Raw genomic sequence first — 14668 nt, 5'->3', positions numbered from 1 at the left:
AGCTCTCATTAACGAGTGACACACTTATGGAACATATCTTATAAACTTATGGAACATATCTTATAAACTTATGGAACATATCTTATAAACTTATGAACATATCTTATAAACTTATGAACATATCTTATAAACTTATGAACATATCTTATAAACTTATGAACATATCTTATAAACTTATGAACATATCTTATAAACTTATGAACATATCTTATAAACTTATGGAACATATCTTATAAACTTATGGAACATATCTTATAAACTTATGGAACATATCTTATAAACTTATGGAACATATCTTATAAATTTATGGAACATATCTTATAAACTTATGAACATATCTTATAAACTTATGAACATATCTTATAAACTTATGCTTAAACCCATCCCACATTTCCATAGAATAACCGAATTACCTAACAATAGTCAATAGTAAACAGAAAGTTTATTTTTATTTTCTTTATTTATTTTTTTTTTCGAAATCTTTGGTATTATGGCATATTATGTCACTGATAACAAGAATTTTTGTTCTTAGTTGAATAATTTATAAATAATGTGTAGGCCTTCATATTTGTTTTTGTCGAAACGTCTACAAATCCCAAAAATGTTAGTTTCCCTCTGGAACTTAGCTTTGAACTCTACTTACTTTCCCAACTTTTAAATTATTTAAATTAATTAGCGAAGATATAAATTAATGACATTCGGTACTTGACTGAAGAAACTTTTATAATTGTGTTAAATTCGACAAACATAGTCGCGGGGGAGGGGGTTGTATTTTTTTTTTTAAGACTTTTCTTTAGTTCTCCCATTTTTTTTTATTTAAACTTAATTATTATTAACTTATTAAGCGGGGGATATAAGGCACACAAAGCTCTAAGAATTGGCACAAACAAAACTGTGGATTTTTTTTTTCATCGTTATAACTTGAGGTTTGTTTGATTCCATAGTTGTTAGACTTATCGGGCATGAGCTTTGCAGAAGGGACGTCCACCCTTAGCGTAGAAACTTTGCCCTTCAAGATTCTTTTGGCAAATCTGAAATATTTATTATAGTTTTGGTTTTTGTTAAATTAGGCTTAGCGTATGGGGGTAATATTGTTAAACGTACCGTGCATTTAAAGCACTGCGAATGGTAGTTATTGTTCAAGGCTTCGACCCAACGGTCTCCGGCTTCAATCGGAAAGCCGCATCCTACGCATTTTGTAGTGAACAGTTCGTTCCAATCTGTCAAATTAAAGTTGATGATTAAATGCCACAGTTGATTAGGAATCTAGGATAGAGAATATTTTACCCTTTTCGCAGTAAGGATTGCCATCCTCTAAGTAGAACGAGCTATTGCCGAAAGGTTTATGGCAGAAGCTACAAACAAAGCATTCGGGATGCCATTGTTTGTCCAAAGCGTTCAAACAATCCTGTTAAAAATTTAGCGATAGTTTTTTTAGTCTTTGGGATGGAGACTTATTACTTTGTTTGTGGACGTACCCCTTTAATTCTAATTTGACACTTGCAACAAACTGGAGCCAAGTACTGTTCCCAGCAATTTTCGCAGTACAATTGTCCTTGCTCTTCAACGAATCCAACGTCAGCCAATTGGCGACGACACTGGTTATTTTTGCACAAGAAGTGCTCGGGACACCAAGTTTTACCCAATGCCACGATGAAAGGACCCCTGAAACGTTATAATTTACAGTTGCATTCAACTAATAGGGACATGTCCATAGTATATTTGCCTGACTAAGTGTAAGCTAAGTACTATGTTCACCGTTAAATTACCTGATTGGTGTGCCACAAACGGCGCAGATGGGGATACGAGTTCCGGGTCCAGCTGATTGCTTCAATTGTCCACGACCTCTACGAGGCGCTGGTTTTTGACCTTGTTGGGTTTGCAATCCAGACAATCCTGTTGAATTGAGAGGCGCGGGGGCCGAGGTTGAGTTACCGAATGGCGCTAGAGGCTGAGTTGGGGCAGGGACAGGGGCACTCCAGGGCGAAGTGGTGTTTATACCCAATGGGGATAGTTTAGGTTTGGGAGCCACAGCCGGGGCCAACTTGGGACTAACTGGACTAGGTTGCGAAGCTGGGATTTGAGGAGACAGTTGCTGGACATTAGGGTTAAAGTTCACGTGCTGCGTTCCTGGAGGGGGTCGATAAGTCGGGACACCTTGCGAGGCGTTAGAAGGGAAAGTAGTTTCTGGGGCAATTATTTGTTGGCCGGAGCCTTTGGGCGGGGGCCAAATAAATTTTGCACCTCCTGGTTAGTTTGTTTTTAGAAGCGTAAAGTAGGAGATTTTTCGAGAAAGATTTTAGTAGAATTTAGGGGTTGGAAACAGAATGATAGTAAAGAGAAAGAGAGAAAGTATTTGAAATAAAGAATTAGATCTTTTAAATCTTTTGAAAGAGGTCTTAGATCAAAGGGGGTTGCTTTTTATAATTCAAATGCTTATTTTTAGAATTAACGTTAGTAATTTTTTTGATTTGAATTCTTTTGGCAAGCTGATATCACTTCATTTCCAATTCAGTAATTTGATTTTTTTGTTCAGATATGGTAGTATAACAGTAAAATTTTGCGCAAGCCTAGGGCCAAGCTGCTTTGTTTTTAAGCTAGTTTTTCGGTCTTGTTTTTTTTTTAATTATTTGCAAATCATTTATAAATAAATTTTGCGGCAAATATTGTACTATCATTCTGCTGATTGGGTTGGCTAAGCAAGGCAAAAGCGTGCTCTTTTATGCGTTGCCTCTAGTGCCTGAGGTTTTTAATTTCTCAACTCCCAAACGCCAACATTTTGACACATTTTTATACCTTTATTACTATTATACCATTTAACATTTTAAAGTATCCTTACGTTTAAAGAAAGGTGTAAAAAATGTGTCGTAAATTATTTGAAACACCCTTAAATGTTTTTAAAAGAACCCAAAATAACCCGTGCATTTGACTAAAAACTTACCATGATGGTTTTATATCTTCCGTGGGCAATTACAAAGTGTACATTAGGTTAGTTTGTAAGCCTTTTCAAGTACACATACACACTCACCACAAATTTCACATATCATGCGAGTAACACTAGTATATGTCTTCATGCGTATCTTGGTTAAAATTACTTTGTTGAAGTACGTACCATGAGCTGGGCGATGGTGCGCGTCACCGGATGGGGCAGTTTGAGGATGGTTGTAGATATGAGAGCCAAATGATGACGAAGGTGCTGGTGGTCCTGGTGGGATTACAGGAGAGATTGGTGCCTTCACTGACTGTAATAAAAGCCAAGAATTAAACAGTTTTATAGGGTTGAGATTGTATGGTAAATTTCGCGTTGTTAGGTTAAGGGCCGATTGCCAAAATAATTAGGATTAATTGAGCTTGTAGTAGTTAACTTGATGGTAACATCATGGACATTGCGCGAGTAAATTCTTATGTTCTCGGAAATTATATCGATGTACCATGACGTTATGCATCAGTTTCATGATACATCGCTGAAGGTTTAAGGACAACCAGACACGAGTCATAAAATCGGCACTGTCTATGATGATTTTATTAATGTCATTATTACCTCGTTATTGAATCCATTTGTGGATACTTTGGGTTCGGAATTGTTAGACTTATTAAGTTGATTGGCTAATGGAGAGCAACTTCCATCCACAACATGCTGTTGGGTTTTTGTAGTAGGTCAAGGTCATCGAAGGTCAAACCAAACCAAACCAAACGCACACAACGGAGTATAGGGACCACAAATTCAAAATCAAAACAAAAGGGGTGGGGAAACAAGCGTTGTTAATTATAATTTAATAAATTAGAATTAACTGGTGTAAAAAAACGGGTTGAGGAGAAAATGTACGTAAAAATTCTGCCACTAAATTTCCCACCAGAATTGAAATTTCTGTAAGCTTATTTCGCGAGCGACGATAAATTTAAACGAAATAGAAGCTGAAATTCAAGGAAATAAGCGAAAGAAAGCTAAGCTCTTTGAGTTTCTTAATCCAGGAAAAGATACCTGAGAATTAGGCTTAAGATATAGTGATGGATTTTGACTTTTGGGTCTATTGAAAACTGAAGTCGGGTACTTGGGCCTAGCCAATGAACTTGGCGGGATAACAGTCGGGAAACGTGGTCGATTCCCATCCATTCTTGGACTGCAAGGACTTATGGGAGCGTCCACGTGATGGACTAGGCTAGTCGAACGCTAGAAATATTTTCGTGGGTGGTACTTGTAGGCCTAAAAAGCGACTCATTCCCTTTCCCATAATGCGTAGGTATCGGTGCTTAGCCAATAGCGCGATAGAAATATAGGTGAAAGATTTCTTTGGAATCCTTGGTTATATTAAGTTACTTCTGGATAAGTATAGTTTCCACTTACGTGAAATGGCACAGGAGCGATATTGCTAAAGTTGGTTCCGGGAGACCTAGGGCTGGCCATTGGTGGATTGGATCCGAGAGATCTTGGGCTCGACATGGGCTGAGGACCTCCAAGTCCCAAGGAACGGGGACTAGCCATGGGTGGATTAGATCCGATTGATAAGATAGGGGTGTCCAATGGGAGATGGCCTCCACTGTTATAAGTTTTTCTTGTTAAGTTTTTTAAAATAAGTGGCTCTGTTTCGGGGTACTTACGGTGCCACGGTAATTGGTTCCAAGCTAGGGTTTGTTCCGATCATGCTAGCGGCTTGTTTAGCGTGAATGTCGCAGTAAAGTTTATCATTCACATTGTAATATCCTGGGAACGGTAGTTTTTTAGTACCTGTACGTGATTATTTCTAAAATAATCCTTGTTGCCTTTAACTTACCAACGTTCTTCAGAGACGAACCGCAAGTTGCGCATCGGAAACACTCGGCATGAAGAGATCTATCCTTAATTCGTACGAATACTCCACTGTAATTGATAAAAAACTTTGCGTGAACCTAATGGTTTTTTGATAATTATAAGGTCATGATGACCTACACAATAAGGCGTCCACATTCGACGCATAAGTTAGGGTTAACCGGAGCTGGGGCGTCATGAGTCTCGGGTTTAGGCTTAGTTATTGGTGCCTCAACGTGACGCAATCCCAATGAGGCAGGAGCGTTGATTGATGGATCTGATGGCAAATGTGGTGATTAACAACCATCCATCCCAAAGATTGTAAAATTAGTGAAATTAATTAGTAAATATATTTAGGGAAACGGTTACTATGGTCTTAGTTAGATAATATATGGATTGGCGCGTAAGCTTAGCGTTAAGCCTTTGGGTAAAGTATTTGTTTAAATTGTTAAGCGGCATTTGGCGTACCCTCTTCTCCCTCTAAGGAGCTTTGTAGCTTGCGAAAAGCGTTTGATTGTGTGTTGACCTCATGCAAGGTGATGGAGGAAGGTTGAGAGGGGGGAGGCCGGGATGATTCACCTTTGGCCCCGGACACCACGTGGTTTTGTTGTTGACGCGTTTGAGACGAAGACACGGTGCTGCTGCTGCTACTGGTGGTGGTTGTCTCGTCCTGGTGAACCAGTTGGTACACGGCCGAACCGGTGTTGATCGGCTTATCGTCCTTCATGAAATTAATGCTGTAAAATTTAAGATTTGTTAATTTTGAAATGATACTTGGGAGTTATGTAAATTGATCACTCTTACCCAACTGCTCCGGTAGCCAAGACTTCAGTCTGGGCGGACAGGGCCTCGGCAATGTTGTCCATTGAGTATAGATTCACCGGGCTGTTGTATTGCTTGTTGACCACGGCGGGAAGTGATCCTCCATCGCCTCCAAATGGACGAGCGGCCGTGTTATGGGCGCTTCCGATGTTTTGAGACTGCTGCTTTTGAATGAAGGTCGATTAGGACGATCTCTGTCTGGGTCTCTCGCGTCGAACTTACTTGTTTATTGGCAGCCAGGGAAGTTTTGGTCAGGGGGGCGGGATCGGCATTTCTGGACAGTTGTTGGGTGTATTGGGGCTTGCTCACGGGTGTTACCTTTGGTTTCCAAATTGAAGTTCCACCTCTGCAATTATAAAATATATTGTTTGTAGCCCTTGATATAGTTATCTATACAAATGAACTCTTATACCTTTGGACTGATAATTCCAAATAGTTTCCAGCCCTAATGATCGCGTCTTGGGCTTCCTTGTGTCTGAAAACTTCGGCATTTTGACCGTTGATGGTACAGATGACGTCCTCTTGTTGCAAACCACCTTGAGATGCCAAACTATTTGGATTAACCTGTAATTAAAACCCCCAATATTTTAAAATTAAAAAAAATAAAACAGCTCCGAAAATTCGCAAATAATGTAGACGTATCCGGCAAAAAGATTTAGGTCTAACAAAACATGTATCGGCTTGGTTTCTACGAATTTAAAAATAGTTTTTGGCGCTGATGGAAAAGTAGGAAAAACCCTCCTTTGCTTATTTTCTTTCTCTCTGTGTGTAGGGTTTTGGTACCTCCTAAGCCCTGATATTTAGTTTTAGAGAAGTCTTTTCCACCTTGATTCCGAGGTTCAAGACTTTGGGATGGGTAGAAGCTGAGCTTAGCGTGTTTAACCGAAGTTGCTGCCAAGTCTGGGAGAGACTAGGGATGCGTGACTTGTACCATAAAGTGGAACAGTTTCTCTTGGCGGTGGTAATCCTAGCCTATCGTTTTTACTCCATGGTGTATTTTGACGGCTGGGTGTTTCTTGTGCCTCCTTGCGGGCCTAATATGGGATGCACCCTTAGCTCTCTCTCTCTCTAGCTGTCTTTGACATTATATGGTTTAAAGAAAAACATTACACAGCTTGAATATCGATCATTTTAGGCAATATTCAGATTATGAAATTTGCTAGAAGTATTTATTTTAAGTTCTAAATTTAACTCCAAAGTTTATTTTGTCTTAAATTGTGGTGGATTTTGCTGAAGATGCTCCATAGGCGTGTAGTGATTGATTTTTTTTTAAATCGTAAATTTAGGCCTTGAATGATATGATTAATTTAATTTTAGTAATTAAAATTTGGATGGATGAACGAACTTTAACACCTGATTGGCCTGCCTCAACCAATCAGGGCGTTGTCAAAATTAATATAGCTTAATTAGAAAGTCTTAATTAACGACTTGGAATTGATCATTCATTTAGGTCTATTTCACGGTTGATTCCTCAGCATTTGAATAAATTTTTAAATCGTAATTTTAGGCCTTGAATGATATGATTAATTTAATTTTAGTAATTAAAATTTGGATTGATTACCTTTAACACCTGATTGGCCTGCCTCAACCAATCAGGGCGTTGTCAAAATTAACATAGATTAATTAGAAAGTCTTAATTAACGACTTGGAATTGATCATTCATTTAGGTCTATTTCACGGTTGATTCCTCAAATACATTATTTACCATTTGAATAAATTTTTAAATCGTAATTTTAGGCCTTGAATGATGTGATTAATTTAATTTTAGTAATTATAATGTGGATGGATGAACTTTAACACCTGATTGGCCTGTCTCAACCAATCAGGGGGTTATCAAAATTAATATAGCTTAAAAGGGAAAGTCATAATTAACGACTTGTGATTAATCATTCATTTAGGTCTATTTCACGGTTTATTCCTCAAATATATTATTTAGCATTGGAATAAAAAAAATTTAAATGGTAAATTTAGGCCTTGAATGATATGATTAATTTAATTTTAGTAATTAAAATTTGGATGGATTAACTTTTAACACCTGATTGGCCTGCCTCAACCAATCAGGGCGTTGTCAAAATTAATATAGCTTAAACGAAAAAGTCTAATTAACGACTTGGAATTAATCATTCATTTAGGTCTATTTCACGGTTGATTCCTCAATTATATTTTTAACTATTTGAATACGTCTTTAAAATCCTAAAATTAAACTAATTCTTCTGACAGAATCAACTCTTGATTCTGTACTCTACTCAATATAACATTTTTGGCAAAGTTCCCCTCTTTTTCTGTGCAAATAGATAAAATTATGATAATGTTAAACGCATGACAAATTCCGTTCCGTTGTTGGAAATGGTTTTAAAACGCTTACAGGCACTTTTCAACTTCCAACAAATAAATAAATATATAAAAAAAACCATTTTAAATCTCGTATTTGCATATTATCGTCAAAGAAACCCCGTACTTTTTCAAGCTGTGTACTTGCGTAGGCGAGCAGAGTTAAAACCCCAGAAACAAAAAAGTGCATTCTTTTAGCTTGACATAAAAATGTATGAATGGGGACCGTGTGGACGTTTGTCTATCCATTAGTTACGATTTAGGTTTTTTAAGTATATTTCATTATCGGGCATCGGCACCTTATTAATGTCCCCATTGAAACTAAAACCGAGTGTAAAGGCTAGATGTGCCATTATTCGATGAGGAATAGGGAAACGTATGTGTTTATATACAAATATTAAATTGAAATTTCACTTGATGACTAACACTTAAGAGGATATGAGTATGTGAACTTCCCACTCTCTTATGGATTTATCGCGGTTTACAGATTATTGACAGCTGGGTCAAGCCGTTTTTCTTAAACGTTTACGTATATATAGCAAGATGTGATATCTAGTTTATTAGGGAGAAGGTATAAATTCGCCACACTTCCAGCTTTATCTCCAGTCCAAACGTAGGTCCGGAGTTAATCCCCGCCTCTAAATTACAACCAGCATCTCATTGGTTCTTGAAAACTCACGTCAGCGCGACGCGAATGACGAAAATTACGTATTTTCCGACTGAGGAGAGTCAGCGAAATAGCCCGGCCTCTTTTTACGTCCCCGATTGTATTTTGAAAGGGGGACTGGGACTATGGCGCGCGAATTCTTAGGCTTTCTCCCTAATAAACTAGATATCACTTCTTGTATATAGTTAAGTTTTAAAATAGATAAACTGTTTTTGATCAGAGTTAAGTGTGTTGTAGGTTTAAAAATACTGTTTCTTATCTATTGTAACAACACTTCAAGCCTTTCCTTTACCTATTGGTTCCTTGTTAGGAATTTCAGGGGCTTATCACTTGTGACAATCGTGTGTTGTACATTACCTGGTTTTAATTTCACGAAATTTTATTATATTTAGGGTGATTCCACTGATTTTGCGTGAATTTTATTTCTCTCCCTCCCCTCTTCGCATTTCACGAGATATCCTCGGATTTCGTGAGATTTTTCCATTCCGTGAAATTCGCCTCAAATTTCACGCGATTCCCTTAGCAAAATTTGGTAGTATTTTTGTTTATTCCCCCCCCCCTCCAATTTCACGAGATATCCTCTGATTTCGTGAGATTTTATTCCATTCCGTGAAATTCGCCTCAAATTTCACGAGATTCCCTTGCCAAATTTTGCTGATATTTTTTGTTTATAATTCCCCCCCCCCATTTCACGAGATATCCTCGGATTTCGTGAGATTTTTTTTCCATTCCGTGAAATTCGGTTCAAATTTCACGAGTCTCCTCTCCCCTTGCATATTTGCTACTTTAATTTGTCACTGATTTCATGGAATTCGCCCTAACATGAGTTTTAAATTTCTTTAATACTATACTACCCAATTTCGGTAGATATTTTCCTTATATACACCAATTTCAGAAGTGATGTTACTCCTCTTTGAAGATATTTACTTGAACAAGGAACTTTTAATATGAATTGATAAATTTTAATCTTGTCCGAATTCAAATTTGAACAGTTTTCAGCGGCTGAAATTTTATCTCTTATCCGAACATTTAATCAGCTTCCTTAACTGCTCTGCAAATTAGTACAAAAACTTTAAAATGTACACATTGTACAGGTACTATAAAAGCTATGGTCTTTTTTTCTGGCAAAACAATTTCTAGATAATTTAAATATTAAATAAATCCTAGAAATAAAATAGCTTTATCATTCAATATAATTAACTTTTTTTGCGACCCCAAAATAATATTTATTAATATTCGGAAATACGGAGTCGATCTAGGTCCAACTTTATCGTTTAGTAAACATATTTGTTTATCAATAATAATGTAAGTTCAGGTGCATTGTAAGTAGGTCGAACTAGTTAACCGTACTCTGTTGTACTGTGTAGGTGTAGCTTTGTAGGATGTCCCCTAAATTCCGCTCTGAATGTCAATGGTAAATATGTTAATTTAGGACCACCAAACTTAACACCTCTTCCTTACAATTCTTTGGATTTTTTTTTTGGGCTTTCGTCAAAAGTGGAGAGAAAGTATTCCCTTTGATTAGGAGCCAAACTTTTGTCTAGCTTTTGTGGAACCACTAAATTTAAAGGGTCACTGAACTGTATTCTCTCGAATTGAAACGACTCGGTTAATTTGCTTAAACATTTATTATTAGGCGCGTGAATATTGGTTTATTAACTATTAATTTAATTAAAACCTTCCTGTGGACTCCTCACCCACTCAGAAGGTTTTCTAAATTTTTATATTATTTTAGTGTATATTATAGTTTTAGGTTAATAATTAATTTCACACCTTCCTGTGGACTCCTCACCCACTCAGAAGGCGTGTATTTAAAAATTCTAATTGTTAGTGTTATTTCAAGTAAATTAACCAGTTTCTAAAGCATATTTTTGAAGGATTTTAACTTAATTTTGGAAATGTGTACATTCCGATTGATTTTAACATTTTATTTTTATAAAATTAAAATATAGGGTATTTAACGTAATTAATTTGACACCTTACTGTGGCCCTCAACACTCCTAAGGTGTCTGTAGAAAAATATATATTTAATTATTGAACGCTAAGCCTAATTATAGGCTTAAATCAATCGGAATGATTTTAATTTGAATTAATTTAATTTAATGAAGAAAAATGAATGATTAGTAATGGTTCCACAAGGCTCTCATATCAAAGGTTATAAGAAAATATTAATTTTTTACGCACTTAAAATCTGTGCCAGTTATATTGATGAGAATAATTTATTTTATCTAATTTCAATATTTATAAATAATATTAATATATATATTAATATAAAATAATTAAATTCACATCTTCCTGTGGCCTCCTCACCCACTCAGAAGATGCTTATTAAACTAAATTAATTCTAAGCTTCCATGCCCTATTTTTGTGGCATTATTTGAATCAATTAACTGGACTTTTATCGGAAAACCATCAACGTGACATTTTATTATCACTTTAAAATCCTCCCGATGCCGTGACACTTAAGCCTAAATTTCTGAAGTTTTCTTCTCAGTCCCCATCCTTTTCAAGCAAGAAGTTAAAGATCCCTTAGCTAAAAACTCTCCCATTGAAACTTGACTGGGAATTTAGGGATCGTAAGAGGAGAGAGATCCAGAAGGGAGAATCTATTTTTAAATCCCATGATAGTTTTTGTACCTCCTTAAACCGTATGAGTTTCTCTCGCTCTCTCTCTCCCAATCTCCAAGACAGACTAAAAAAGGTTTAAGATTCTAAACTCTCAATTTTTAATCCATGAAAGAATATATATATAATATCCTAGATTAATTTATGCAAAATTGTACTGTTAATTTTCAAGAGCAGTTAACTAAGTTTTCCTTTCCTTAAATGGATATACACTGTAGATGTTACGAAAAAAAAGGCTTAGAAGTGTTTTTGCAATATCAAATTTCATAGTTTTTTTATTTATTTTTTAATTTTTTTCGTACCGGATGGAAATTTTTTTATGAAAGACGTTTTTATTGAATTAAATTATGACCGAGGAAGTTAAATTAAGGTCAATTATTTTACAGTGGGATGGAGTTAATTTAGGGTTAATTAATATATTTAAAAAATAATCTTAAACGACTTACCCTTTGAACGGCTAAAGGGGTACCAAAATCCTTTCCTCCTTGTAAACGAAAACCCCAACTCGAGGAACTGTCCCCTCTGGACAATTTGACCGTGACGATCGTACCTCCGAGTGACATTTTTTCGGCTTAATTAATTTAACTAATTAGTTTTCGATTGGTGTGAAATTTTTTAATCGGATCGTTTGATTTTTTAGGAGGGATTAAAAACTCCCTGGGCAAAATTTTCTTCCGGCTTCAGCTTTTGCCGAGAGCCGGCAGAAATTCCAAAAAGGCGCTGTTCTAAACGTTGTAAGTCGTTTTTCACCACGTGAGGGCGCAGTATGACTCCACCCTCCCCCTTATTGGTTAGTTTAAAAAGGGAGCGCGAGAGGGAAAGTTTTCGGTGACGTATAAGTTCTTCTAAGCTCTCGCGAAAAGTTTGTAACGCGAGTAGGGAACGAACTGTGACGTCATTTATTTCACCAGGGTCGTCTCTAAAATTTGTCATCTTACGTTTAACTACCCCCTTAAATACTAATGGACCTTTGTGGAAGTTCCCTCATTTTGATCTATAAATAATACTTAGAAAACTTGCAGACGATTCTTAATGGGAGGTAGGGCTTTTTGAAAAAGAAAAAAAAAAGCCGCTTTGAATTTGAGGAAATAAAAAAAAAAGAATTAGGGATGCCAGAAAATTCTTCTACAAACTGTAGTTTCCGATGACGTCAGCTTTTTTCCGGAAGTTGGTTGAGAGTGGTGCAGATAAATTAAAGATAATCCCCCTTTTTTATCTAAAAGGGGGTTGGGCTTAATAATCATTAAATTTCCATTAATTAGATTACACTAACTTAAACTAAATCGGGGGAAAATGTTTACACTGCAGAGTTGGAATTTTTTCATTGGAAACCTAAAACATTTTTGCGGAAACGCTTAAATAGTTTTGGAATGCGTTTGAATTTTTAAAAACCTTAGTGGCACTTTGGGTTAATTTCCAATTGAGATTATAACGCGCGAGGCTAAATAGGTGCTGTTACTCGTGGAAATGATTATAAAAGGCGTTTGCTTTTCTTTTCCCGAACGTTTTTGCATCTGTTTATTGTAGGGTGAGGCCCATTGCACCCCAGACAAAGTTTCGTTTATAGTATTACATGTAATGAAGTGGAAAGGGGGGTACCGTGATTGTTTTCTTTGGGTTTGCGATACGTTAAAGATAGCTTTGATGTGTACTGCTTTTAAACGTCGACACCGAATGAATGGCAAAACCTTATTTGGGAAAAGAGAGAGAGAAAAAAAAGGACTAAAAACTGGCTTCCCTTGTGTTTTAGAAAGCCCTTGTTGAAATAAAGTAAACGTCTGGGCTTCTGTTGTAGAATTCTTAGTCAGTTTTTAGGTTATACGCAAAATATGTCTAAGTTATGAAAGCAATCCATTTTTTACAAGCGTTGAAAGCAAAAAAGATACAGAAATACAGGGAAGTAGTCTGGTGCTTGACCATCTTGTTTTTTTTTTTTTGGTTTGGTGGACTTTGTAGCCCTATCTAAGGTCTTTGTTGTCCACATACCCAATCAATGCTCCATCTTAAGCCTATAATCAAGCAGACGACACTGTGCCCCGCCCCCATTTTGAAATTAGTCTATTGATTGGTTTGATCTCTTCCACAGCTGAATGCTTGCAATTAATTTAAATGTCCCTGAAGTTAATTATAACTTTTAAACCATTTGAAGCTGCGTCTTACCCCCAAAATCAAATGCGAAACATGAAACTGCCTTGACCCCCTTGTTTTAACCCCTTGTACACTTAACCCTTTAGTGATAGGAAACAGATTATGGAATTAATTTTTTTTTCTTCTGTAATACCATAGAATTTTATTATACAACATATATTTTTATATATATATATATATATATATAAAACATGACGTCATTTTTATGTACACTTGACCCCCTTTTAAAGAAGGTACTTACTTCTACATAAACCATGAACCAATACGTGGATTTAATATTAATAAGTTAACTTTGATAAATAAAAAAAACCTGTCAAAAACAACGCCAAGGGGAATTTAAATCTTGGTTGCCAAAGATGGGAGTATTTTTATTTTTTCTTTTTAACATTCGGTTCCGGAACCGATTGGAAAACTCTATTATTGGTTTCAAATTTCTCATTGTTTCAGGATGAATTAGTTTATAGTTTGAAATTGGAATCCAGCATGAATTAACTATAAATTATCACTGAATATTGCCGCGTTGAATTCTTTCCAAGTTTCTTATACCTAAACGACCTACGGTTAATTACCCACCCGGTTCATATTCTTTTGTAAATTTTATTTATTCATAATGGATTTATTGGGAAAATATCAAATTAGACGTAAATTTCTTTTACTTTGTTCAATTTTGGGAGTTTGAGGAGAATTTATTGATTTTCTTAGGTAATTGAATACCGAGCTGTAAAATTTAAGAATTAATCGACAAAGATTTAAACGATAAATTTTATAAATAATTTACTTACTCTGAAATGAATCGAAATTCGAATAAGGCATATAGAAGGATTAATATTATAGACCAGTAAAGTATTTTACGCCATAACCTATAAGAGAGCCGTTTGACGTCACTGTGCTAAGCCTAATTTATTTAAAACTTTGGTTTTATAAGATTAGTGGACGTGAAATTATTCCATTATAATTTATTCATATTGAATGGGAAATGGGAAACACTGATATGAAAATGGTCTCATGTTTCGGCAATAATTTGATATTATTTTCATTGTTTTTTTTTATATTTGACCCCATACCCCCGTCAGAAAATTGAATAGCAAGGACAATTAAGAATTGTGTTGGAATGTAAAGGAAAATACGTCATTCACTTACTGTCAGAGCGTTACTAACAGACAGACAGACAAATATAGCTTTGCCTTACTTAATATAGCCACTACTTATTATTTCCTGGGTTTAGGGTTTTATTTTAGGGTTAAAGGTCGTGATGTTTCTAAGTCTATTTTTAAACTTACCATAGTTTA

The 14668-nt window shown here is 35.8% G+C and overlaps 1 protein-coding gene across 6 annotated transcripts; it reads right to left on the bottom strand.

Moving 5' to 3' along the window:
* Positions 1-441: 441 nt before the first annotated feature.
* Zasp52 (Z band alternatively spliced PDZ-motif protein 52) lies at positions 442-11972 on the bottom strand. 6 transcript variants are annotated; one of them, XM_089848459.1, is made up of 16 exons: positions 11678-11972; positions 6021-6172; positions 5831-5954; positions 5591-5769; positions 5255-5523; positions 4928-5063; positions 4773-4858; positions 4600-4702; positions 4346-4538; positions 3542-3637; positions 3113-3242; positions 1770-2247; positions 1479-1665; positions 1288-1408; positions 1105-1220; positions 442-1031 (listed from the first exon to the last, which is right to left on the bottom strand). In XM_089848459.1, exons 1-16 carry the CDS (start codon positions 11792-11794, stop codon positions 954-956), a joined length of 2565 nt encoding a protein of 854 aa, XP_089704585.1. In that variant the 5' UTR covers positions 11795-11972; the 3' UTR covers positions 442-953. The 6 variants fall into 6 exon arrangements, with proteins under 6 accessions (XP_089704585.1, XP_089704588.1, XP_089704590.1 ...); XM_089848462.1 differs by having other exon boundaries at positions 5366-5523; positions 11678-11970; XM_089848464.1 differs by having other exon boundaries at positions 1770-1896; positions 11678-11967.
* Positions 11973-14668: the final 2696 nt, after the last annotated feature.

Source organism: Phalangium opilio, unplaced genomic scaffold (assembly GCF_054372755.1).
Source record: "Phalangium opilio isolate 3A_F unplaced genomic scaffold, DU_Popi_V2 ptg000082l_1, whole genome shotgun sequence".
In the NCBI taxonomy this organism is placed as follows: Eukaryota; Metazoa; Arthropoda; class Arachnida; order Opiliones; family Phalangiidae; genus Phalangium; species Phalangium opilio.
Note: the sequence above shows the minus strand (reverse complement) of the source record. Positions and strands in the feature narration are given on the sequence as shown.